Consider the following 24,476-nt stretch of genomic DNA (forward strand, 5'->3'; position numbering starts at 1 on the left):
GCTACGCCCACCCCTGCGGGAGAATTTAATTATTGATATCGTTTAGCCAACATTTTTCTTTGTAATCAAAATCATAACGCATTGCAAAATATTCAAAAAACATGAAAATAATTCAATTCTTCAAATTCATTAAAAATCACCTTTTGAAAAATAAGCGGGGCAAAACGCACCTGTGCGGGGGCAAAATGCACCACAACAACGGGGCACAATGCACTACAACAACGGGGTAGAATGCACCACAACAACGCAAGACGTGTATTTTTTGGATTTTAGTTTCTAACTAGTGTTAATTTGGGTACTTATTTAGATACATCGTCTAACTAGACACCCAGTTGGTGCTAGTTACTGGCGAGGAAAATTCGTAATATTTGCTAGAATCATCTTTAGGGATCATTCATAAATTACCTAATGGTTTTAGGGAACCCCCTAAAAATGTGTCATGGAGGAAGGGTAGTAAGCTAAAACGTTACGTAACATGTTTTCACTTACGAAAATATTTATTCATGGAATTTGTTACGTAATAGGAAGGAGAGGGGGTCCGTCGTGGAAAGCGGCACCCTAATGATGAAATTGAAAATATGCCTAAATTTAACTCTTCCTCCCGCCATGTAACAAATTGTCACACATTTCAACAGCCCCCCCCCCCAAATTTTTGACAATTTGTTACATGGCGGGAGGAACAGTAAAAATTTTTTAAAATCGCGATTTTTCAAAAGTTTTATTTTTTAACAGCTGAACCGATTTCCATTGTTAATAGCTTCAATAATATGCTGAATTTTTTGATGCAAAAATATCGACAAGCGACTCGGTGACGAAGCTTTTTGTAGAACGTCTCCGAAAAAACATGATTTGCGCTGTTACCTGACATTCAAAAACTACTTACCCGATTTCTTTCAAACTTTGCATACACACTATGTTTGCATACGTGATAAAGCGAACCAGTAAATGTATAGCAATCGCTAAAATGGAGAGATTTGGTATTCACGGCAGTTTGTTGCAGTTGTTTTGATCCTACCTTACAGATCGAGAAATAGTGGTTATCATTGGTGATTGTCAGGGACCCACATTTACTTCTACGTCAAGAGTACCCCATGGAAGTCACTTGGGACCAATGATGCTTCTGCTTTACTTCAACGACGTCCATCTGGTTATGAAGACTCCACGCCTTTAATTCGCAGACGATTTCAAGATGTTTCTTCTCATACGCTCTACTGAAGATTATAGATTACTCCAAAGACAGTTTGAAACCTTCGCTGACTGGTGTAACACGAACCATATGTGTCTACTGGATACTGAAATTGAACGCCTTAGTCACGTGAAGGATCTAGGAATGATATTAGATTAGTAACTTACGTTTAAACCGCACGTCTCCTATACAGTTAGCAAAGCATCCCAATGTTGGGATGCATCTTCAGGATTACCAAAAAATTTACGGATATTTATTGTCTCAAATCGCTGTACTGCTCTTTGTCGCGAACAATCCTGGAGTATTGCTGTAAAGTTTGGAGCCCAAGCTATAATACCGGCATTGAGAGAATTGAGTACGTGCAACGATGATTTTTACGTTTTGCGCTTCGTAGGTTGCCGTGGGGAGATCCCGTCCGTCTGCCCAGTTACGGAAGCCGGTGCCAATTGATTCATTTGCAACCTTGCTTGTTCAAAGGAAACCATCAAAGACTTTGTTCGTTGCTGATCTGGATTGCTCAGCCATCTTGGAAAAATTAACATAAATGTTGCACCGCGAACAACGCGTAACAATCGTATGTTCCGATTACCATTTCGACGCGCTAATTATAATATAGTACGGAGCCATTACTGACCTACAAAGGATCTTCAACCGGGTCGCATCAGCTTTCGACTTTAATTTGTCTCGCACAACTCTGCGTCTACGATTATTCAGAACATTCATCGAACCCGTTAATTTCGGCTGATTCCTTCATTATCTGTTGTATTGTTATTTTTTACGAAAATTTGTAACGATTTAACTGTTAGGAATAAGGAAGGGGTTTCAGCTTAAAACAACACTTTTTGTGAATTTTTTTAGAAATTTGAGTGAAGCGAATTGATCAAAACTTTTGTACATTATAGTGTATCATATCCATAAAATTCTGTAATTTTTCTATGCAAAAATATCGACAAGTAACTAGGTGGCGAAGCTTATTGTAGAACGTCTCTGTAAAAACGGGATTTGCGGCGTTAACTGCTATTCAAAATTATCTCAAACTATGCATACACATTCCATGTATAAAATACTTAACCTCTACGTTGAGCTTTCGAGATAAGTTTTCAATTAGGAAACAAATAAAATTGTATTTAAATTTTTTTCAAAGTATTTATATCCTTCATAGAACCTCGTAAACATGGCAAAACATATTTTTTTAATGATTTTTGAAAAAATCAGGACATAACGAATATCAAACAAAACTATTCCTCAAACCAAAGATATGTACTCGAAACTACGGTTCATTACAAATATTTTCATGAAAGAATATTCTAAAAATATTGGTCCCTGATAGATCTACTAAGGCAGATAGCAGTGATAAACAAACAGACAGGAAAAAAATGCCACTTTAATCATGTTAAATTTACTCTTTTATTTGGAATTGCCATATTGCTGTTGATACTGTTGCATTTGCTGCTCATACTGTTGCAATTGCTGCTCATATGCCTGCATCTGCCGCTCATATTCCGCCTGATCGATCTGGTTCTGATCTCTGGCATCCGTTATGCGCTTTTTCTCAATCAACTGATCACGATACGCGAACAGTGGCCGGAATATAACTTCTCGTCGCTGCAGATGATGAGCTACGTCTACCGCCGGTTGCTGCACATCACTGACCGCAACGGGAGACGAAACAACGGTGCTCCACATTGAAACACACAGAAGCAGCACAACCTAACGAAAGGATTCGTATAAAATGAAGGATCACTTAATCACCAATTAATACGCACGGTAGACAGGATAATCGAGGAAGCTCCCATGATGAGCAGATGTTTGGTCGCACTCTTAGAAACGAAATTTGACACGGCACTGAACGTGTTCAGCGAAATCTCTATGCTTTATAGTTCCTTCGGTTGAACTTTTACAACAAATGATTACTGATAAACTTGTAATCGGCAATGTATTTCGGTTTATTTTAAAAATGAAGCGCAGTGATATGACGGTTACACAGTGTAGAGAAGGACGGAGGTTACGCATATATGAGTAATTGTGACATTATTAGAACAGTTGTAGATGCACAAAACGTGCGCAGTGCATGCTTTAGGGTTTTGTATTGAATAATTTCTTTAACATAAATTTTACCAGAAAATACAACTACGTAGAACTAAAACAGATTTGTGTTTGTGTTTGTCGTCAAAAAATTTTAGATTCTTGGATTTTTTAAAAATCCTATCTTAATTTTTCTAGTATTTGAACACTTACTTGTTTTAATAATACTGTTTTATTCTTACTATATTGCTCTTTATGTTCAGCACAAAATTCTTAAAAATTCTTTTTACAATCTGCAACACATTTTACCCGCTGTTTTATTCCTGCAACTCTTTCGATTTCTTGACATTTTTTACGTTTCGTCGTTTCAGCATTTACATTTTTTCTAATTCTCATCAGCTTAAAATGAAATCCTTTTTTGCGGTACATGACGCTTGACTAGGGATTTGCTGAGGCAGGTACACAAATAGTGTCTCTATTTGTGGAGCTAGCGTTAAACCGGGGCTAGCTTAGAGTAAGCAGTAAGATTTCTAGAAAGCAGAAAGCAAAGCAATGAGTTGGATCATGCTTATATGAACTTGTTTAGTTGCAGTTCTCCGTCTTAAGTTCATAACTGATTCACTCTATATTTTCCATCAGTTTTCATATCTTTCTTTAATTTTCGTCATCATTTTGTCAAAAATAAACAAAAAATCAATAAACTAGAACTACGTGGCAGTTTTCCACTGTGCATTGTGATGCATTATATCGACGGGGTATAATTTACCTAATTCGTAATTTAAACTAGGGGGTCATTTTCTACTTTATCCTATACATCTGTCATCATCACTAGAGCTCGATCTGATGTTCTTGTTTGCTTCTTATAATTGTGTATTCGTTTTTTTAGTCGTATGCGCTGACTCGTGGTTATGAGGAACTAGGCCGAACGCAGATTTTGGCATTTTCGTCTTAAAGTCTGCTAGTCTGTCAAACTTGGACTGCATGGACTTGTCGAACTTTCTTCAAATAGATGAACATAAAATGGTATAACATAATAATAATACATTCCATTTATTTTTCACTTAAGGTGTAGTCAATGTCAATATTGCCGTTTAAGGTTCAACATAGAAAACTTGAAAATCGGTTAACTTGGAAAACGAAAAAAGCAGTTTTTTCTCACACCGTTAGAAAAATCTTCTTGATAATTAATCAGTAATACTCTACCAATGCCCCGAATACATTGATTTATTTTCATGAAGATTTTTCGAACCATGTGAGAAAAAACTGCTTTTTTCGTTTTCTAAGATTGTTGCTTATTGAATCGTTCTCAGTTGAACCTTAATAGCGTAGTTCAAAAATAATTACTTCTTCGTAATGGTTCAAATGAAATGTTTTAACCCTTAAAGGCGCAAATCATTTTTTTTTAATTTTCTGAAGATTGTCTCACAGCTTTAATACTTTACTATAATTATTTCGAGATGGTTTTTACAATGTTGTTTTTTTGCGCATTTAAGGGTTAAGTAGTTCTGACAGGCTGAACTGAATCTGGACATGATGGAGTATAATAATGAGCATATTACACAGTTGAAATGAAATGTTTTAAATGTTTTAAGAATTTCTGATCTGTTCATTTAAATTTTGATGCAAAAACAAGACTAATAATAAACCTTTTTTCATTTGTGTAAGTCAAAGATTTGATTTGTCATTATGATTTACCATTATTTTTCCATCGCTATTTAAAGTCATAACATTTAATTCATGAACATTTCATATTATAAGAATAAACTACCCCAACTACAACTATAGAGCACAACATGAACCAGAACCCTTAAACATTTGCAGATTAAGGCTCAAGAAACCTTTTTTTAAGCATGTGTAAGAATTGAACGCTTGGCAGTATGTGTAGGAAAAATTATGTTCAGCTTTGCCACCAGTTTATTCATAAAAAACCTTTTCAAAACTCTAAAAGAAGAACATCAGTCGATTTATTAGATTATAACGATACAAATTATGCAAAGTAGTTGGTGAAAAACAATTAACAAAGCGGAATGGTGATTTTGAAAAAGTGGCTATCCCCAGCACTGATGTTCTTTTTTCTTTTTTAAAATCATGGTTTCTGCGCAGAATTCTTCTATGTAGAATTCTTAACAAGGCCTAACTTTGTCAGCACTTCAAAAATTTAGTTTCATTAAAAATTATTGGTTGCAAAACTTGGAAAACAAAGTGACTTCTCCTAGGCCCTGCGGGTAAAATCGATGCGCCATAGGGTAAGATCAATGTGTTGAAAAAATTATAAGAATGTGTATATAGATGACAAACCTACTAGGCAAAAGAGAATGAAACGGTTAGCAATTAAAACAGTAAGAAATGCTTATTGAGTTACGGTTCTCACTTCAATGAATTGACAAAAGTAAGACGGTTCTCTTCTGAATCTCCCACTCATTGGAATCATTACTGAGAGGAATGGAAACTGACCATCATTTTATGTACAATATAAATACGGTTACGACGGTCATCTTATTACAAATAACGAGCTAGTATTAACAACCAGGCAGTTGTACACAAATAGCTTTGTATAAAGGAAACAGAAATGTGAACGGAAAATTAACAAGCATCGCATGCTGCCTGAATACAATAGACTGATAATATTTCGTTTACCACACCAATACAAAGTAAATGGTACTCAATCTGTCTATCACTTCAATACGCTCTCTCGCACGGATTCTATGAGAGATAGTTAACTGAAAAACTATGCGAGGAAAATGGAAATGAAATAACGGTCATTTTTGTGGTGATCCAGTTATTTTATATTTACCATCACAATTCAAACACAATCGTATCGTGAGATTGCACAGCACTGAATAAAGCTACCCGTATCAGACTTAGATTTTTCGGGCTGATCATCAACGATCTACCGGGGTATACAGAAGATCATTATGTCACTGTGATAAAGTTCATCTAAAATAAACCAAGAGAACACCAGAAATTCGGTTTAATGAGCTTATTCCAGACATAGAAAAAGAATTAGATCAGCAAAAATTCCAATTTTTATTTTAAAATAGATTTATAAGATATAAAGACAATAAAAATATTTCAATGTATTTCTGCTACTACCGTAGTGTGATAATAGTGTAATTGAAGTGTCACAAAGATTCGCTGTCTTTTGTAATGAATCACAAACATTCACAAACATTCACAACCATCTAACCAGCGTACCGGTCTTACCCTAACCAAGGGGTGTCGGTTTAACCCCACTAGCGGAATTTTGACAGTTGATCATATGAAAGGCTGATAATAATGGGTACTAAAAAGGAAAGATCTGAAAAGCTTTTGTTCGGTTAAAACCTTAAAATCTACTAACAAAATCCAGCATTCTGATGCATATTTTGTTTATTTTTATGACATTTGACGTAATAATGTAAATCCAATTTATTTTCAAATGCTCTACACAATCGTACTAATAATAACCTGTCATTTTGAAATGAATAAAAATTTGGTTTCAAGGGAAAATTGTGGTGTGTCGGTTTTACACATAATTCCCCTACAATTTCCTATGTGAGAATTTGAATAGTTGGATTTAAATACGTTGATACGAGGTTGATAACAGTCTATTATTTTTCTCTAGAAAAAAACAGCCTGGAGGCCCTGTTGCATCAGGCGTGTTGAAGTATCTCAACCAAGAATTGATCCGTTGGGTTCCTGCTCCCATGTCGTAAGAGGCTGAACTGAAAACAGGAATCGTCAAGTCAAGGAGTTTCTTCGTGCCGAGGACTGAAAGAATATGAACACTGCAAGCATATTTTGAAAAAAGTTCTTACTTGAAGTCTTGCAACAGGATACATTCCATTAGAGTTGCGAGAAATAACTGTACAATTCATTGCCAAAGGTGGCCGCGTCACTTATAAGGAGGCAAAGAGCTTTAGACAGATTAGTCTGACCTCCTTCCTTCACAAATCTGTGGAACGTTTAATCGACCACTACATTCGGGATGTTAGCTTGGGCGAGCACCCGCTGCGTGCAATGCAACATGCATATCAGCGCGGGAAGTCTACTACCACCCTGTTACACAATGTTGTCTACAACATTGAAAAAGCTTTTTCACAAAAGCAATCAAAGTTTAGGAGTTTTTCTCGATATTGAATGTGCTTTTGACAACGTGTCTTTCGAATCCATTTTGGAAGCAGCACGAGATCATGGAGTACCTTCATATATCACGAACTGGATACACGCAATGCTTAGCAACCGACATCTGTGCTCCTCGTTAAGACAAGTAGAGATAAGGAAACTGAGTGTCTGCGGATGCCCTCAAGGTGGTATGCTGTCACCACTTCTATGAAACCTTGTCGCCAATGGCTTGTAAAGGTAACTTAATGAACTTGGGTTTCCGACGTATGGTTTCGCCGATGATTATCATATAATCATCACCGATATTTGCATTAACACACTATTTGATTTGATGCAACAAGCCTTATGTGTTGATGAGCAATGGTGTCTTCATGTTGGACTATCAGTTAATCCAAATAAAACATCAATGGTGCTTTTCTCGTTACGAAGGATTATAACCGGAGATCATCCATTGCAGTTCTTTGACTATAAAATTATTATCGCAGATCAAGATAAGTACGTTGGGGTAATTCTTGACTCAAAACTTGATTGGACAGCTCATATCGATTTCATGATCAAGAAAGCTTGGATGGCCTTCAGCCAATGTAGACACTAGACAACCTTTCGGCAAATCTTGGGGACTCAAACCCAAGTACATTCAGTGGATCTACACAACAATTGTTAGACCAATACTGGCATAGGGGTGCCTTGTTTGGTGGCAAAAGGGAGAAGTTATGACAATCCAATCAAAGTTAAATCATCTTCAGAGGATGGTCTTGATGGCAATGACTGATGCGTTCTCGACAACACCTACTGCTGTTCTAGAGGCACTCTAGTACATAAAACCACTACATGTGTTTCTGAAACAAGAAGCACTTTCTTGTGCATACCGTCTTAAGGTCACTGAGCTCTGGAACAGTAACTCAAGAGATAGTGCAACAAGCCATACAAGACTGTCGCTCCAAATGGTTACTAGGGATGAGTATACACTTGCTCTCAGTGACCTTACACTCACATGTAGTTTTCCTTTTAGAACTTTCAATGTGAGAATTCCTCTTCGCGAGGAATGGCTGTCTGGCTGGATGGAGCGACAACTTGAAGAATACGTAGTTTGTTATACTGACGGTTGGAGGGCCGAGCCGTTGCTGGTGTTTATTGTCATGAAATGAGATTAAACCAATCTCATTCGCTTGGTAGATACTGTACCGTATTCCAAGCAGAAATCTTTGCGATTCTGTTTTGCAGCGCTTAGTTCGGCTGATTCGAGATCTAAATTAGTAATCGTATCCGCATGTCGAACTCAAATCGAAGAACTTGGCATTTCAAATGCTATCTACTTTCTATGGGTACCCGGTCATTCCGGTATTACTAGAAATTAATGGGCGGACGAATTGGCTTGAGCTGGCGCTGCGACTGACTTCGGTGGTCCAGAACCAGTTCTACCACTGTCGATAAGATTCGCCAAACCATTGGCGTAGCTTTCAAACTTAGCTTGCAAACTTGCGTTCAAACAACGACTTTTCCGCCGGATGTGAGTCCGAAAATGTCAAATAATTTGTTGCATTTTTCCAAACACAACTGCAGTGTTCTAGTCTGAGCACTGACTGGGAATTACAAACTCAATTATCAAATGGCTACTATTCAGCATGCGGAGTAATTACCAGTGTGATCTTTGTGAATCTGATTACGGAATTTCATATCATTTGATATGTAACTAATGCAAATTGCAAATGCAATTGCGAATCCGGACTTTTGTTCTCCATACATAGATGAACCTATGTACAGATAGCTGAAACTCAAGGATATGCTATTGTTCCTAACCCAGTGTGATGAAGAGCTATAGTTTTAGCCATATTTGAATGATATCTCTTCGACAGAACCGTTCTGTTATCTCAATTTCCCCTCGGGGATGTTGATATATCCTCTCATCGAGAAGTATGTTTTATTTTCTTGAGAGTGGATCTTACTTCCGTATTGTCTATGTTCTCTGAGTCGTTGTTTTCTTTATCCTTAACCTTACCACTTCCCCAATCCTTCCCATCAGGAAATGATGAAAAGACAAATCACAGCAAGGTACAAATCTCCGATCAATATGGAGAACGTGCCATTCGAGTCAGTCGCTACTGATTCCATTTACCGATTTATGTTCGATTGACATATGCACTACATGTGGTACGTATTTCTTGTCCCGCTCCGGATTCTCAAAAGGTTACCAATTACTACAAAACTCCTTTTCTAAACCGACAAGTTTAAAAAAATTACTTTTGACAGGATCCGCACGCAACGCAAGCTACCATTGTGCATGCATGGTGCGTCAAAGCATCCTGAGAGACGTTTTAGTACGCAACGGATACGTTGAAGTCGAAGTCAGCGCTGGCGCTGAAGTCCTATTCTGTTTGAGCCTTTCAGCCACTCCTCCTCCAGAACAGCTTATATCGAGTTTTTAAGTTCATAAGTCTGGTAAATAAATGCTAACATCCGGTGTAGATCTCCTTGGCGTTGAGTAAATCAGAAAGTTCTGTGTATTTCTCAGTGAGCAAGCGATTCAGTTAGCAATGTTTATGGATCCAAGGCCCATATTTGTTAATAAGAGACAGAGCAGCTAGTAGCTGTTCATTCCTGATCGTACTGGTTCGCTGGATGGTGATGACCTCGGATGCAGGGGTGATTAATTCGTCCGCTGTGAACAGATTCATTCTCGAAATTACCAGACACCGTACTGGTAAACGACAATCTGGGTGGCAATTGCAACAGTGAGGCGAGACTGTGCTGAGATTCACTGTCATTACCTTTATCACACGACACTGTTGCGACGAGACGATGACGCGTAACAAATCTGGAATACCTTTTAAGGTAAGGTGGTACCCAGAAACTTTGGTTTACTGATGCAAAAGTAAAACGAAGTCGAGTTTTGCTTGAGTGCCAAACGCCTGGAACTATGCAAAAAAACTCACAAAAGGACAACTTTAGCTAAAATTTTTGAATTGTTGCTTGAAAGAGTCAACATTTTAGTGGTTGCTACATGAACTCTCACCGTTCAGACATTCTTGTGTTAAGCAAGAGGTCCTATGTTCGAATAGTTGTAGTAACACTCCATTCGGAGTGAAACAAGTACGAGTCGATTCTTGAACTACACTTCCTATTCTCTCTATTAAATATTCCAGTCATTCGCGAGGATTTTGCTAGTTAAACATTTGACGTTTAAAATATGAACGCTGAGACCTCGCATTTTGATACTACCCTTGCCCTTAAACCTAGAAGCGGTTTGGTTGCTTTCCCATATACATAAGTCTAGTTTGCTGGGGCCCTTGGCATTTTCTGAACTAGTGCACTAACAAGAATAATCTATCACTCTATTAATACCTATTAAGCAGGACTGAATTTACGTGATTCATAGTAGATAAATAAGCGATGTAATAATATAACGTATAGTCCGTAGTGATGGACAAGCAGAAATGATCATCTAACAAGTTTTAGATTTAGATACTATTTTTATTCGTTAAATAATAGAAAAAATTATCACTTTAAGCTTCTGGAGGAAACTAACAACATTCGCCATATTTCTCGCGATACTCTTTCATCGCCTTCTCATACTCCTGCATCTGCCGCTCGTATTCCTGCTGATCAATGCGCCTGTCGTCTCTTGCCTCCTGTAGGCGTCTTTTCTTTATTTCCTGTTCACGATACGCGAACAGTGGCCGGAACATAATTTCTCGTCGCTGCAGATGGTGATCTACGACTGCAGATGATTGCTGCACATTAGAGACAGGCGACGAAACAACGGTCCACATGGAGATGCACAGAACTACCACAACCTATCGAAAAGATTCATATAAAATAAACGGATCCACTTAATCACTCACATTTATACGCACGGTAGACAGGATTATCGGGGAGGATCCCATGATGAACAGGTGTTTGTACGCACTCCAAGAAAAACGTTCTGATCAAGCAATTTGGCACGGAACTGGACGTGTTCTGCGAAAGCTACATGCTTTATATTTCATCCCGTTGAACTTATACAACTAATGATTACTGATAACCTTAGATTCATCATTTTATTTTCGTTCATGCCAAATAAAACGCATTGATGATATGGCGTTCACATAATGTAATGAAGGGTTGTAGCTACACACAGGTGAGTAATTAAAACATTATTAAAATAATTGCATTGTATATAAAGAATCATTGCTTCAACTGTAGTTTTGCTACAAAAATACCAAAGTACTATTAGATCTCAACACGACATGATTGAAACCCAAACCCTAAAATTCTATGCTCACCCTGGTAATGATTTATTTGCGATTTGAGCCACTGGACTATAGTCATATGGAACAATATTCTAACACTGTTGTCTGGTTAAATGTAGGGTATTACGAACCAGCAACGAAGATTTTGGTTTTGCTGAACAAGAATTATGTTAGTGATCCTCTGGACAACGAAAAAACAAATGCACGTTTATGTTATTATGATTAAGCTTCGAGGTTGTTAAGATAACCTATTCTTGCCAAATCGATGTGGGGTTAAAATGAATCTGTGCTAGCGATGATGTCGTGTTTACAAGACTTAATATTGGGTGTTTTGACGACGAAGGCCCCCTATGCGAAAGGTTCACGGTCTGACACAAATAGGGCAGATTGAAAACAATAATAACATGGTTCTAATCAAGGTGCAGTTATGCTTCAATCTACATTTACATAATAACAGCATTTGTTTGTCCCGTGGTCTTCGAGATTCTCTATCCAGTTGAAACTGACTTTGCGTGGCTTAATTTACTTAATTTTTTCTACCGAGTTTCAGCTTTTTTCGCATGTTTTACCGAAATCTCAACAGCTGAGATTTCAGTAAACAATTTTTTGGCTGAGATCTCAGTAAAAGTGACGTTTCATAGCAGGTGTATATTGCATACACCTCTACCTGAAAAACTGTGAAACTGTAGGCCACTTTCCCATTGATATCACTTCAATAATGCTAGGTCCGTAACCTCCCGAGCCAATCAACTCACCCATTTATGGAACCACCTACATCCCCCATCTAACGATCCAATATGTGGACCTCATGTCAGATGTCGAAAATCGGTTTAGTTTCCACTACATTTTGAGCTGTGGTCAAGACAGGATTTAGTTTGAGTTTCTCTATTATATTCAGGTGACCATTGAAATCCCAATCAAATGGTGTTTTACCCTTTAGCACTGTCAGAGACTCAAGTATCTTCTCCCTCCTCATAACATGTTTATGCAATGAAATAAGTTAATCGTGGTCTGGCGATGGTCGTGTAGGACCAGTAAGCCAACCTCGGTTTGAGACCCCAAGTTTTTCCGAAGATTTTACTACACGCCCACAATACTATTGTTGCTTTATTATTATGTCAGGCGCGAGTTCCAATTCAATTTTTTGTCTAGGATAACACCTAGGTGTTTCGCTTCTTCTGCGTAGTTAATTGCAGTTACTCTGAGAGTTGGGGGAACCAACTTCAGTTTATTTCCTATTGGAAAACGGTACAATTGCCATTTTGACAGGATTTACGTTGAGTGCCTTTTAGGAACGCCGGATCATGGTGAAATTCAGGGCCAATTGAATCCGATCGCTTAGTACAGATTCATGTTTGTCCCTCACAATACGGACGATGTCATCAGCATATCCAACAATCTCGGAACCCATTCCAGTCAGATCATTGAGAAGATCGTCCACTACTAGTCTCTAGTCACTAGGGATGCCCCTATTGGCTGTTATAGTTACTTTCCTGTCTCCCAATATGGCTGTGATCTCTCGGTTCTTGAACATTGCATGAATCCCTATGTGCCCTATCGATTTTCCACTCCCCTTTTAGCCAGGGCTTTCTGAATTAAAAGGGGACGTATTATCAACAGCAGCGGGGATAGACACGAGTGGTATGATCTTCAGGACGTCCGTCCAGCTTTTTGGCTTCGCCGGCGACATTAACATAATGACACGGAGCTTTGAGGCGATGTCGGAAACGTACATCAGACTGAAAGCTGAAGCCAGCAGGAAGAGACTTGCCATCAACGTTTCGAAGACAAAATACATGAGAGGAAGAGGTTCTAGCGACAACAATGTGAACCTCCCATCCCGAGTTCCGATTGACGAAATCGAGATGGTCGACGAATTCGTGTATTTGGACCGCTGACAATGATACCAGCAGAGAAATTCAGACGGATCTTGGCGGGAAATTGTGCCTACTTTGGACTCCGGAGGACGCTCCAGTCGAAAAAATTCGCGCCGCACGAAGTTGATTATCTACAAGACGCTAATTAGACCGGTGGTCCTCTACGGCCATGAGACCAGGACTATGCTCATAGAGGGCCAACGCGCCCTTGGAGTTTTCGCTGTCGTTCGAAGTCCTGGTCTCATGGCCGTAGAGGACCACCGGTCTAATTAGCGTCTTGTAGTCTTGTGTTGCATACCATCTACGGTGGCGTGCAGATGGAAGACGGAACGTGGCGCAGGCGAATGAACCATGAGTTGCATCAGCTGCTGGAAGAACCAACCATCGCACATACCTCAAAAATAGGACGTCTGCGGTGGGCTGGACACGTCGTAAGAATGTTGGACGACGACCCGGTGAAGATGATTCTTGAGGACGACCCTACAGGAACAAGAAGACGGTGCACAAAACGAGCACGGTGGATCGACCAGATAAAGGACGACCTGCGGACCCTTCGAAGACTGCGAGGCTGGCGACAAGCAGCAATGGACCGAGTGGAGTGGAGACGGCTTCTGCATACAGCAAGAAACAACAAGGCTTTTTTTTACAATGGAGAATGCAATTTACGCACTGACCCAGTACCCGTGCATTAGTAGATGCCAAGCTACCACACGGAGTGTACTGGAGTGTCGGGCTTCACCATGACAAGGTAATATCGACTAAACTCCATTGGGCACCGCCATTGTTCTCCCCTGGGACTACCTCTCGGTATTTCTTCTGGGGGGATGGCTGCACTTGATGTACTCACTCACTCTCGCTCACGCGTTCATACATCTTGTATGAGGCTTACTTGGGTGCTTGCTCTGTCACACCCTGATTCACTCTCTAACACTCCATGTGAGGCTTACTTTTGTGCTCACCTCTAACATACCATGTGAGGCTGGCATACTTTTGTGCTCACATACCATGTGAGGCTGACTTGGATGCTCACCTTTCACTCCTCTGCCACGCCACGAGGTATCTATAGCGAAGTCCCAACATACTACGCTACGACCGTCCCATCTTGGCATGAGGCAGTCCATGTATACGCCTATTTACTCACTCTCTTCTGCCTTGCTTCGGGGTGGCTGGGTTTACCCCTTACGCGGTTGCCAGTCGCTGCGCAAAACCTGTCTCAGCATGAACAGACCATTCACTCGCTTTTTTGCGCACGGCCTTTTTCGCTCCAACTAACCAATCACTTGTTAGTCGTGCCCGACGTCTGTTGCTCAGTGCGCCAGATTCTCTGTAGCCTGCAGGCAATCTGGGTGGTTGCAGTCGAGACTGCGTTCCACCGTCCTCCGTTCAAGGGTTGTGTCCCAGCCAAGCATTGCTCTCCTTTCGACGTCGAAGCGAGGACGTACGAACAGTATGTGCTCGGCAGTTTCGTCAACACCTAGGCAGTCAGGCCAGACGGGGACCTCCGCGTGCCCGAACCTGTGGAGGTACTGTCGGAAGCAGCCATGGCCTGACAGGAATTGTGTCAAATGGAAGTGAACTTCCCCATGGGGTCTACCCATCCAGCTCGATATGTTAGGTATCAGCTGGTGGGTCTACCTCCCTTTCGAGGAGTCATCCCACTCACGCTGCCATCTGGCGACCGAAGCCACCCTGGTGCGCTCGCGGGCTCCTCTAGTACCACGTAGCTCAAAGCACTCTTTCCGGATGACCAGTCCGATTTTCATTATGCTCGCTAGCACGCAGGATGCATCGTGTGATACCGTGCGGTAAGCAGATATCACTATGAGTCACATCACGCGGTAGGTGCTCTCCAGTTTCTGCAGGTAAGTGGTTACCCTCAGTGCTCTTGACCAGGACGGGCCGCCGTACCTGAGGATAGATACGGCATCGCCTGCCAGTAGCCTACGTCTACTAGCGCACACCTTTGAACTGTTGAACATCATCCTCGATAATGCCGCAACAGCAGTCGAAGCTCTCTTGCACGTATAGTCGACATGGCTGCCGAAGGTCAGCTTGTGGTCTATGATGATTCCAAGGGACTTCAGACTCCGCTGTGAAGTGATCGCGACTTCTCCCCCATGGATGTTGTGCCGACTTTCGGTTGTTGACGATAACCACCTCCGTCTTATACTGAGCGAGCTCCAGGCCTCTCGCGCTCATCCATTCCGCCACCGTGTTGATCGCGTGTTCTGCGGTTAATTCTACCTCGGGGATTGACTCTCCGTAGACTCGGAACCCCGTCATACACGAGGTTCCATAATACCGGGCCTAGGACCGAGCCCTGCGGGACTCCGGCGGTAATAGGAACCCTTTTCTGAACGGCATCGGTCTCGTATAGCAGTAAGCGGTTCTGGAAGACACATTTCAGGATCCAGTATAGACCCACCGGTAGGCCAAAGCGGTGTAACGAGAGCGCGATGGCGTCCCAGCTTGCACAGTATCGAATGCCTCGCCTTTTCCGTTGGATCGCTATCTCGGCAGTCTTTATCACTGAGTTGATAGCGTCCACCGTGGACTTACCCTTTCGAAAACCAAACTGGTTGCTTGACAGGCCGACCGTACCTTCTGAGTACGGGGTTAGCCTGTTGAGGATGGTCCTCTCCAGCAATTTGCCAGTCGTGTCGATCAGACAAATTGGTCTGTACGCCGATGGGTCGCCTGGCGGCTTCCCGGGCTTCGGCAACAGCACCAATTTCTGCCTTTTTCATCTATAGGGGAAGCGGCACTCGTCAAGGCATCTCTGCATAGCTAGCCTGAACATGTTCGGATTCGCTATGATCGCTGCCTTGAGAGCGCTTGTTCATTGCTAGGAAGTTAGCCACTGCGAGTAGTTCTTCATTCGTCACCGGAGCCACCATTTCGGCCGCGCCCACAATGTCTTGCGGTGCAGGTGGCCAGGGCCTTGTGGCTCGAGACGGGAAGAGTACTTCGATAGTCCTCGCCAACCGATCCGGAGACTGTTCTGGGGGTGGAGAGCCCCCTTTGGTGTTAGCCATCACGATTCTGTAGACGTAACCCCACGGATTCGTGTTGGCGCTCTCGCACAGGTTGTCGAAACACGCTCTCTTGCTGCTTTCAATAGCCTTGTTAAGGGCCAATTTCGCAGCTCGAAACACTTCGCGGCGGTTCTCTCTTGCATCCTCGGTGCGGGCTCTTTGAATCCTACGTCTAGCTCTGAGGCAGGCTGATCGTAGGGCTGCAATCTCGGCGCTCCACCAGTATACCGGGCGTCTGCCGTTTCTTGGCAGGGTTTTCCTCGGCATAGTGGCGACCTTACCGTTCAGGCTAGACACCAAGGCTCTAGCCTGAACGGTAAGGTAAGGTATTATCAACAGCAGCCTCGGCATCAAGAAAGGCACAAATTGCTACTTCCTTGAAATCAAAGGTTTTCTCAATAAGTGTCACTAAGGTATGTAGGGCTATTTCCGCAGGATTTCCCTTTTGATATACACACTGGTACTTGTTTAGCGGAACTTTCGATAAGTGATCCGTTCGAATACAGGCGTCTGGAAAGTTTCCGATGTTTTCCCAAAACTCATTGATAGTTTTTAGCCTTTCTCAACACAACATAGTATTTGGTAAGTGGTCCTGTGGTTTGACCAGTTACCAGTAATCTTCGCTTTATTAAACAGGCGTCTAGATTCCCTCCCAAGTGTTGTTAGATTGTGATTTCACCAAAGGATCAACACGACATAAAGATTTCGTTGCAAGTGGGTAACTGTCGTTATAGATGATTATGATCCTAGTTTATAGAACACTTGTCGCATTATTTAAATCTGCTGGAGGTTGAATCTTACTCCTCATTCTTTTCAACTGTTCCAGATGTAAACGGAGGTGTGAATTTATTGACTTCACAGCCACAGGTCTATGACCCGACACACTAGGTTCATCAGAAACGTGCCAACTCTTTATCTTTTCCGTTATTTGAGCGCTGCATAACGCGAGGTCCAGTACTTCGCTTCTGCGTTCATTAATGTAGGTTCAACTCCCATGTTACATACATTGACATCATTTGACGAAAGGTATTCTAGTAGGAACTCACCTCTGGAATTTATATCAGTGTTATTTCCATATTGCGTAATGTGCATTGGTATCACATCCAGTGGTGAAGGGCTTGTTCATCCTTCTGCAGTACTATATGAGGGCATCGATTTAAGAAGGTGGTGCTGTATACGTAACGCCGGGGAACGTGACGAATGAAATTTTTTTAAAGTCTCGTAAATAAAAAAAACAAACAAATAGTAACGCCGGGGAAGTAGGAAGATGCGATCACAATCTCCTGCTTGCCCCTAGCCTTCGGTGCCGCCACTGTTATTGCAACAACGTCTTGTTGAATGAATCCTGTAATTGGAAAGAATTTTACTGCTTGGAATTGGCTGGTGTTTAGACATACTAACTTGTAAACTGAGGAATTTAAACCAACAATCTTGTATCCACGGCTCCTGTATAGGAGCGATGTCTAGCCGCTTTTCGATGAACTTCCGGGCAAGTACGCTTGTGGCACCTCTTGCGTGATGAAGGTTAAATTGGATGCACATTAAACTGCTCATTGCTTTGGTGTTTTCCGGCGTCCATATTTGGGACCAATATTTCGTTCTTTTATTTTGCTAACGGCTAGGTGCAGGCTATGTTGCGCGATGTAAAAAAATATCCCCGCCCCTCCTTAAAAATCCCCTGCGTTCTAAAATAATAATAATAATAAATCCCCTGCGTTTAGGTAAAGTGAAGTGAGAACGATAATGAGGGCCAATATTGTACCCGCAGCGTTCCTCGACGGAATCCACTCTTCTTTTGAGATTTTCTATGACCAATCGCATTCTACGACCTCTACAGTTTTCGGCTGAATCAGGTTTTACGCTACCGCCTACACCAGTGCAGGTGAATTTAGTGTATCCAGTCTATCAACCTAACTTTTTTCGTCACTACACTCACCATCAGATTAATTCTTCCACACTTCTCTTCATATTCACAAACAACTTCTTCACTGCTTTCATTCCTAATTCGATGGAAGATAACTGCAAATCAGTATTTAGGACTATCTGTCTGCACGGTTTCTCGAAACATCTAACATCTCCCAAGTAAGCCACTTCAGCTCAGTATTATTTTTCTTCTATTTTAATGATGTCAGTATCAAACTGTAATCAGAGGGTGCTTCCTTCGACTACAACACAAATATTTTTCGATGGATATGGAAATGAACCGATGCCGAATTTCTTCAAAGTGAACTGGGCTGCTTCAGTATGCCTTAGGATCTAAACAGATTTGTACTAAACTTGAGCCAATGCTTAATCGTGGCGTTTGCGTCGTCATCCGATCCAGTTTAACTACCGTTTGTTGAGCTCAGACATTCCGTCAAGGGTCTCACAGTCATTTTGGACCCGACACGAACATTCAAACCACGTATTTCAAACATTATGGATAAGGCAACGACGGTTCATCTTCCGGAGAGCATGTTGAGTTGCTGTTTAGAATCCGTATTACCAGAATGATCGGTTCATACGTTTTGCTCTTCAACGTTTTCCCATGGCGAAACAGATTCCAACTGCCGAGCTACGAGAACCGTTGTCAGCTAATACACTTCGATACTCTAATCACCCGGAGGGACTGCTCTCGAGCCCTGTGCGTTTCTGACTCACTGTCTGCCAGGGTGGATTGCTCTACAACTCTCTTCTGCGACTATCTTTTAGGGGAACCAACTACGTTCGCCACAACGCGGTTACCGGATTAGTTGAGATTTTCGTTGCAGTTCATGTTCAACAGCGTGCCAATGATGCTGTCGTAGTCTGTGTTTTAAAAATCGTAGACGATGGAGCTAGTAAAGTCTTTAAAGTTTCCTCCTATGTTATCACCGAGCACAAGATGTAGTGGGGAATGATGACGCACATGCTAGACTAAAGGAAACGGAGCCGTGGAACTATATGGAGTATAATCCCGAACGCTATCCCAGTAAAGTTCAGCCGGAAATGAACTGGAATTCTGGCTGGTTCCAGTTCGTATACGGGCTCCAGTGACAACCGATTCTAACTAGAATCGGTTGTGTCACTGGAGCCGGAATACGAACTGGAACCAGCCAGAATTCCGGTTCATTTCCGGCTGAGCTTAACTGGGATCCAGTGTACCTCCATTCTTGTTGGTGATATTATTGATTTGTCGAAGAATGGCGCTACTGTAGATATCTAATATACTACTGGCGTTGATGATAGGCGAAGATGATTCAGTATCCAGTCGTAGAAATTCATTGCCTTCTGAATATCATGTGAATCCAGGCAGGTTGAAATCGCCCAGAATAACGATATCATCATTTGGAGCGGCAATCTTGATCACGAATATGTATATCGATCAGGCTGGAATCTCGAATTCTATCAGGTGGGTAATACATGACACACCGGAACAGCGAGCGATCGGCAAGTTTCACTGATAGTCACACATGCTCGGAGCTCGTCTACGAGCAGCGATAAACACACCACCACCTGCCGTTTATGGCTGTTGACGGCGTTGCGGTCGCAGCAGTAGACATCAAATGCCGAACCCAACACATGGCGAGACAGAGTAAGGTTGTCAAGCCAAGTTTCGGCCAAGGCTCATAATAGTAGCTTGCAGTAGCTATAAAGTAACTGTCCACTGATGAATTTAGGCCACCGATGTTCTGGTAGTAAACTTCGATACTGTTGGAGGTCGGATCAGGGTCGGTTGGAGTGGTACCAACAGTACTAGTAGGAGAGAGCGCAGCAATGTTGTCTTTTGGAGCAGGATGGGAGGTTCTTAAATTCCACCACGAACGGAATCGGATTGACTGACGATCACTGTCTCGATTGCGACTGGGGATTCGAGGCATCTCATATCAGCAGCGTTGTGTAACGAAGGAGGTAGCTTGCGGCGAGAGCTAGAAGCGTAAAAACCATCACTACCGCTATACGCATAACTGTCCCATGTGCTATGGGATTCCCTATACACATGGGGCAATTATGCGTATAGCGGCAGATCAGTCGTTGAATGATTGTAATTTAAATAAAAATTCTTACCGGGAATGACGGCTTGGAAGACTCCTTCTCCACTCACGCACACGGGATCGGGACTCTTTCTTCAGTTTTCCAATCATTCACGCTCAGGATATCATCATCTGCTCCTGTGACGACAACAAAGTTGAGGATCACTCCTCCTAACTCAACAGCCACAGTGCGCTTTCCGTTCAAGTGAAATAATTCACGTATCCCAACGTTATTCGTGACATCATCAACCTCTCGTACAAACTTGAGTTTCGTGACCACCTCATTACCACCTGTCACTCTGTTTCTTTCTGCGAATAAACTGTCTCATACGTTAAACCAATTTTGAGAACTTCATCGAGACGCATATCTGTTTCTAAATACTTGGTTCGTAATTTATCATCTGCTTGAGTAGCAAACACAACTTGGTCCAGGATCATGTTCTTCAATTTATTTCCATAATTACATACAGAGCCTTGAGATCGGAAGCGTATCGCAAACTGTTCGTGATGTTTGAGCATCCTGGGCCTTATTCTTACGGTCATACCACTTAGTGACTAGAAGGGAACTGCCTTCTAGTCACTAGGTGACGTGACTGTGAGAATAAGGCCCTTTTCGAAATATGAATCTTTCGGATCCCATAGACATTACAAGGGCGTAGTAATTGTCCAATACTTCCATAGCCAAACGATATTCGTTGTCTGGAGTTTCGGTTTTCCTAGCAGATACATTTTGAACCATCTTCATCGCTAAATAATCGATGAACTGATTCTTTCACATATGCCAGCTGAAACCGACTTTCATACGTCAATAGTTTGTTTGTTTGGTTGTTTATTAATGATACTTTACATCATTTGAATGATGCATTCGTATCAGAAGAAAATTTGTAGTTTACAATTTTTTATACAATTCAGTTTTTTGTAAAAATTCCAAGATTTTATTTTCGTTTTCGTGCTGGTTGATCATTGCACTTCGTAAGCTAGTTGAATCAATGTTGAGTTCTTGTCTTTCTGTGTCGTACTTCCTGTAGTGTAGGATAAGGTGTCGCACATCTAGATTCGAACCACAGCATTCGCAGATTTGGGGGGGGGGGGCATCTCTTGTCAAAAGGAAACTGTGTGTTAGACAAGTATGACCGATCCTAAGTCGGGTCAGTACACGTTGGTCAGCTGCATTGTCTCTGTCTCTCCAATGTCTCGTGTCAAATTCAACTTCTCTCAATTTAGTATCCCGTGAAGCAAACCACTGCTCCTCCCAATGTCGACGCATTGATGATTTTACCTGTCTCCACGCATCTTCCGCGAAAATAGGTGCGTTAACTGCCGGCTGACTTCTCGCCTCATTAACAAGTCGATCGGCTTCATTGTTGCCGCGAATACCGGCATGACCGGGAATCCAGCAAAATTTCACATTTCTACCACGTGCCATATTTTCCATCTCCTGTATCAGTGGATGTTTAGATCTGCCTGATTCTAGGGCCAAAGGCAGCTCGCCGAGTCCGTAAGAATTAGTAAAGTATTTATATTTGGCACGAAGAGGGCCATTCGGACGGCATACTGCTTTGGAAGACTGCGCGATTGTGCGTAGAGACCGACACCCACTGTATCGTCGCATTTGGAGCCAGCCCTGTAGTATACAGACGTTTGCTGAAATCGGCTGGTTAGCATGTTTTGGATGACGGGTCGAACTTTTTCTGGAGGGTCGCCTGCTTTCACGACTTTCTTCACATCCCATACAACAGACGGTTTTGATATGTGCCATGGTCGATGCCCTTGCCTGACAATTTGTGCTACCGTGCTCAGTGGTTCTCCAGTTAGTTCCTGGATACGAGAAGACACGCGGGTTACCAGAGGAAGGTTACTACTGTTACGGTCATTTGCTAACAGTCGAATGGCCACTCGCGCAATAGACTGTACCGCCAGTATTTCGAAGGGTAGAGTACCCGCTTCGACCATGATTGACGATATGGGGCTGGTAACGAAAGCACCGGAAGCAAGACGGATCATCCGATTATATGCAGGTGCAAGTGTCTGCAGGCTAGCTTCACCTCCTCTGCTAACTAGTCCTACTACGTACAAAAGTTTTGAAGTCACAATCGCAAAACCAACTTGTAATAGTGTTGACCGTTGGCCACGCGGAAGTTGAGCACCAATCACTCTCATTACCCGTAGCCTCGACGCGCATGCTGCCTTCACCATCTTGCAGTGTGCCTTGAAGCTTAGTGTTCGGTCCAGAGTAACACCGAGAATTCGTAGCCGGTTTGTGTACGGAATGGCGACCCGGTCGATGGTGATGTTGCGCGAAGGATTGCGTCGCGCATTGGGGCTACAATAAAAGATAAATGACTTTGTGGCGGGGATCGCGAAGCCAACACTTTTCGCCCACTTGTCGACGGCTTCAACAGCAGCCTGTACTTTACGATGCAGCGCATGCGATTTTCTACCTCGCAGTATCTCCACTCCATTTGGAACAATTTTGAAGATTGGCTGCATCACGACGAAAAACAGCGTTACTGACAAAACAATCCTTGGGAGACTCCATTTTCTAGGCTATGGACGCGCGAGAGTTTTCCTCCTACACAAACTTGAAACATCCGCTCAGACAGGAAACTTTGTAGTAGGTTCATCATACGGCCACGTATTCGCCACTTTGTCAACGTTCGTAGGATTCCATATCGCCACGTCGTGTCGTACGCTTTCGATAAGTTCAAAGACGCTATTAGACTGTGTTCATCTACTATTGGCAATGATTTCTCTAGTTCAGCTAGATACGTTTCCGTGCCACGCCCGGAACGAAAGGCGTGTTGTCGCTTATCGAGTCGCCCGTTTGACTCTAATTCGGTAATCAGACGTCGATTGCTGATCCGTTTAAGCAGCTTTGCCATACAGCTATTTAGCGATATAGGTCGGAAGGCTGCAGAAGTTGCCGGATTCGTTACAGTTTGGTTTTGGGATGGGGACGATAAGAGTATTCCGCCAGCAAGTTGGGAATACGCCGCTACGCCAGACATTGTTCAGTAGCTCGAGGAGGATCGTTTTCACGGACAGCGGAAGTCGCTGAAGCATGGGATATCCTACCATATCGGGTCCCGTAGAAAGACTCGTTCCTTTATCTAGCGCCCACAATAGTTCATCAATGGTGATATCGCTATTATACATGTCGTTGGAGTCAGAAGATCGGTCTATACGTTGTCGTTCGGTGTTTCGTTTTCGTTTTTGAAAGTTTGGTGGATAGCTGGCTGTTGCTGATCTCTCCTTGTAATATTTCGCTAACTCGTCCGCTACTTCTTCGGGGTCATTCGTAAATCCATCCGCTTGCTTGAGTACCAAAGTGTGCTGACGTCGACCGCCACGCAGGGTTTGCTTTTGGAGTCCAAAAGCGATCATTACTGGCAACACGGTGTTAGACTAGCGATACGAGAGGGGATACCGTTTGAACGAGTGCAAATTACCACGAGTTTGCATCTTATTTCTGTGCGAATTCACAAACCGATCCTGGCAACGATTGTGTGTGTATACATCCCCCCAAGTGCCCAACAATTCCAATCTGCTTTTAATGACCTCTTCGAAGAGCTAGACGGACCAATAATATTCCTAGGCGATTTCAATGCCTACCACTTAGCGTGGGGGTCACAGTCAACTAACGCGCTCGGTCGGTTCATCGCAGAGACCACTCTAACAAGAAAATTTGTAATTCTAAACAATGGTTCACCCACTAGTCTCGATCCGGTCTCAGGCAACACGTCGGCCATCGATATCTCATTCTGCTCTGAAAATCTGGCCAGAAGGCTTACTTGGCGAACACTACCGGATACATGTAACAGTGATCATTTTGGTGTGGATAGTTCATCATGCATCGAAGCTGTGTGGACGAAAACTACCACATCGATGAAGGTAGCACTTTATTTGCGCTGTTAACATTCCTCCTGAAAAACGTCTTCACTGCAATATTATCCAGACTCTATAGAATGCATTTCTTCTCAGGCAAATGCAAACGATGCGATGATAGTGCATGGTGATTTCAACCAACC

General features: G+C 42.4%; 2 protein-coding genes across 2 annotated transcripts; both read right to left on the reverse strand.

The window, feature by feature from the left end:
* Positions 1-2,569: 2,569 nt before the first annotated feature.
* LOC131692736 (probable serine/threonine-protein kinase kinX) lies at positions 2,570-3,045 on the reverse strand. Its single transcript, XM_058979957.1, has 2 exons — positions 2,953-3,045; positions 2,570-2,896 (listed from the first exon to the last, which is right to left on the reverse strand). Exons 1-2 carry the CDS (start codon positions 2,980-2,982, stop codon positions 2,594-2,596), a joined length of 333 nt encoding a protein of 110 aa, XP_058835940.1. The 5' UTR covers positions 2,983-3,045; the 3' UTR covers positions 2,570-2,593.
* Positions 3,046-10,765: 7,720 nt separating this feature from the next.
* LOC131692147 (uncharacterized) lies at positions 10,766-11,314 on the reverse strand. The gene is made up of 2 exons (XM_058979024.1): positions 11,170-11,314; positions 10,766-11,109 (listed from the first exon to the last, which is right to left on the reverse strand). Exons 1-2 carry the CDS (start codon positions 11,197-11,199, stop codon positions 10,837-10,839), a joined length of 303 nt encoding a protein of 100 aa, XP_058835007.1. The 5' UTR covers positions 11,200-11,314; the 3' UTR covers positions 10,766-10,836.
* Between the last annotated feature and the right edge of the window lie 13,162 nt (positions 11,315-24,476).

The sequence above is a fragment of the Topomyia yanbarensis genome, chromosome 3 (genome assembly GCF_030247195.1).
Source record: "Topomyia yanbarensis strain Yona2022 chromosome 3, ASM3024719v1, whole genome shotgun sequence".
Classification (NCBI taxonomy): domain Eukaryota; kingdom Metazoa; phylum Arthropoda; class Insecta; order Diptera; family Culicidae; genus Topomyia; species Topomyia yanbarensis.

Coding starts and splice junctions, on each gene's coding strand:
- LOC131692736 (XM_058979957.1), bottom strand. CDS start 2,982: ATGGGAGCTTCCTCGATTATCCTGTCTACC. Junction 2,897..2,952: donor CCTCGATTATCCTGTCTACC/GTGCGTATTAAT, acceptor TCCTTTCGTTAG/GTTGTGCTGCTTCTGTGTGT.
- LOC131692147 (XM_058979024.1), bottom strand. CDS start 11,199: ATGGGATCCTCCCCGATAATCCTGTCTACC. Junction 11,110..11,169: donor CCCCGATAATCCTGTCTACC/GTGCGTATAAAT, acceptor TCTTTTCGATAG/GTTGTGGTAGTTCTGTGCAT.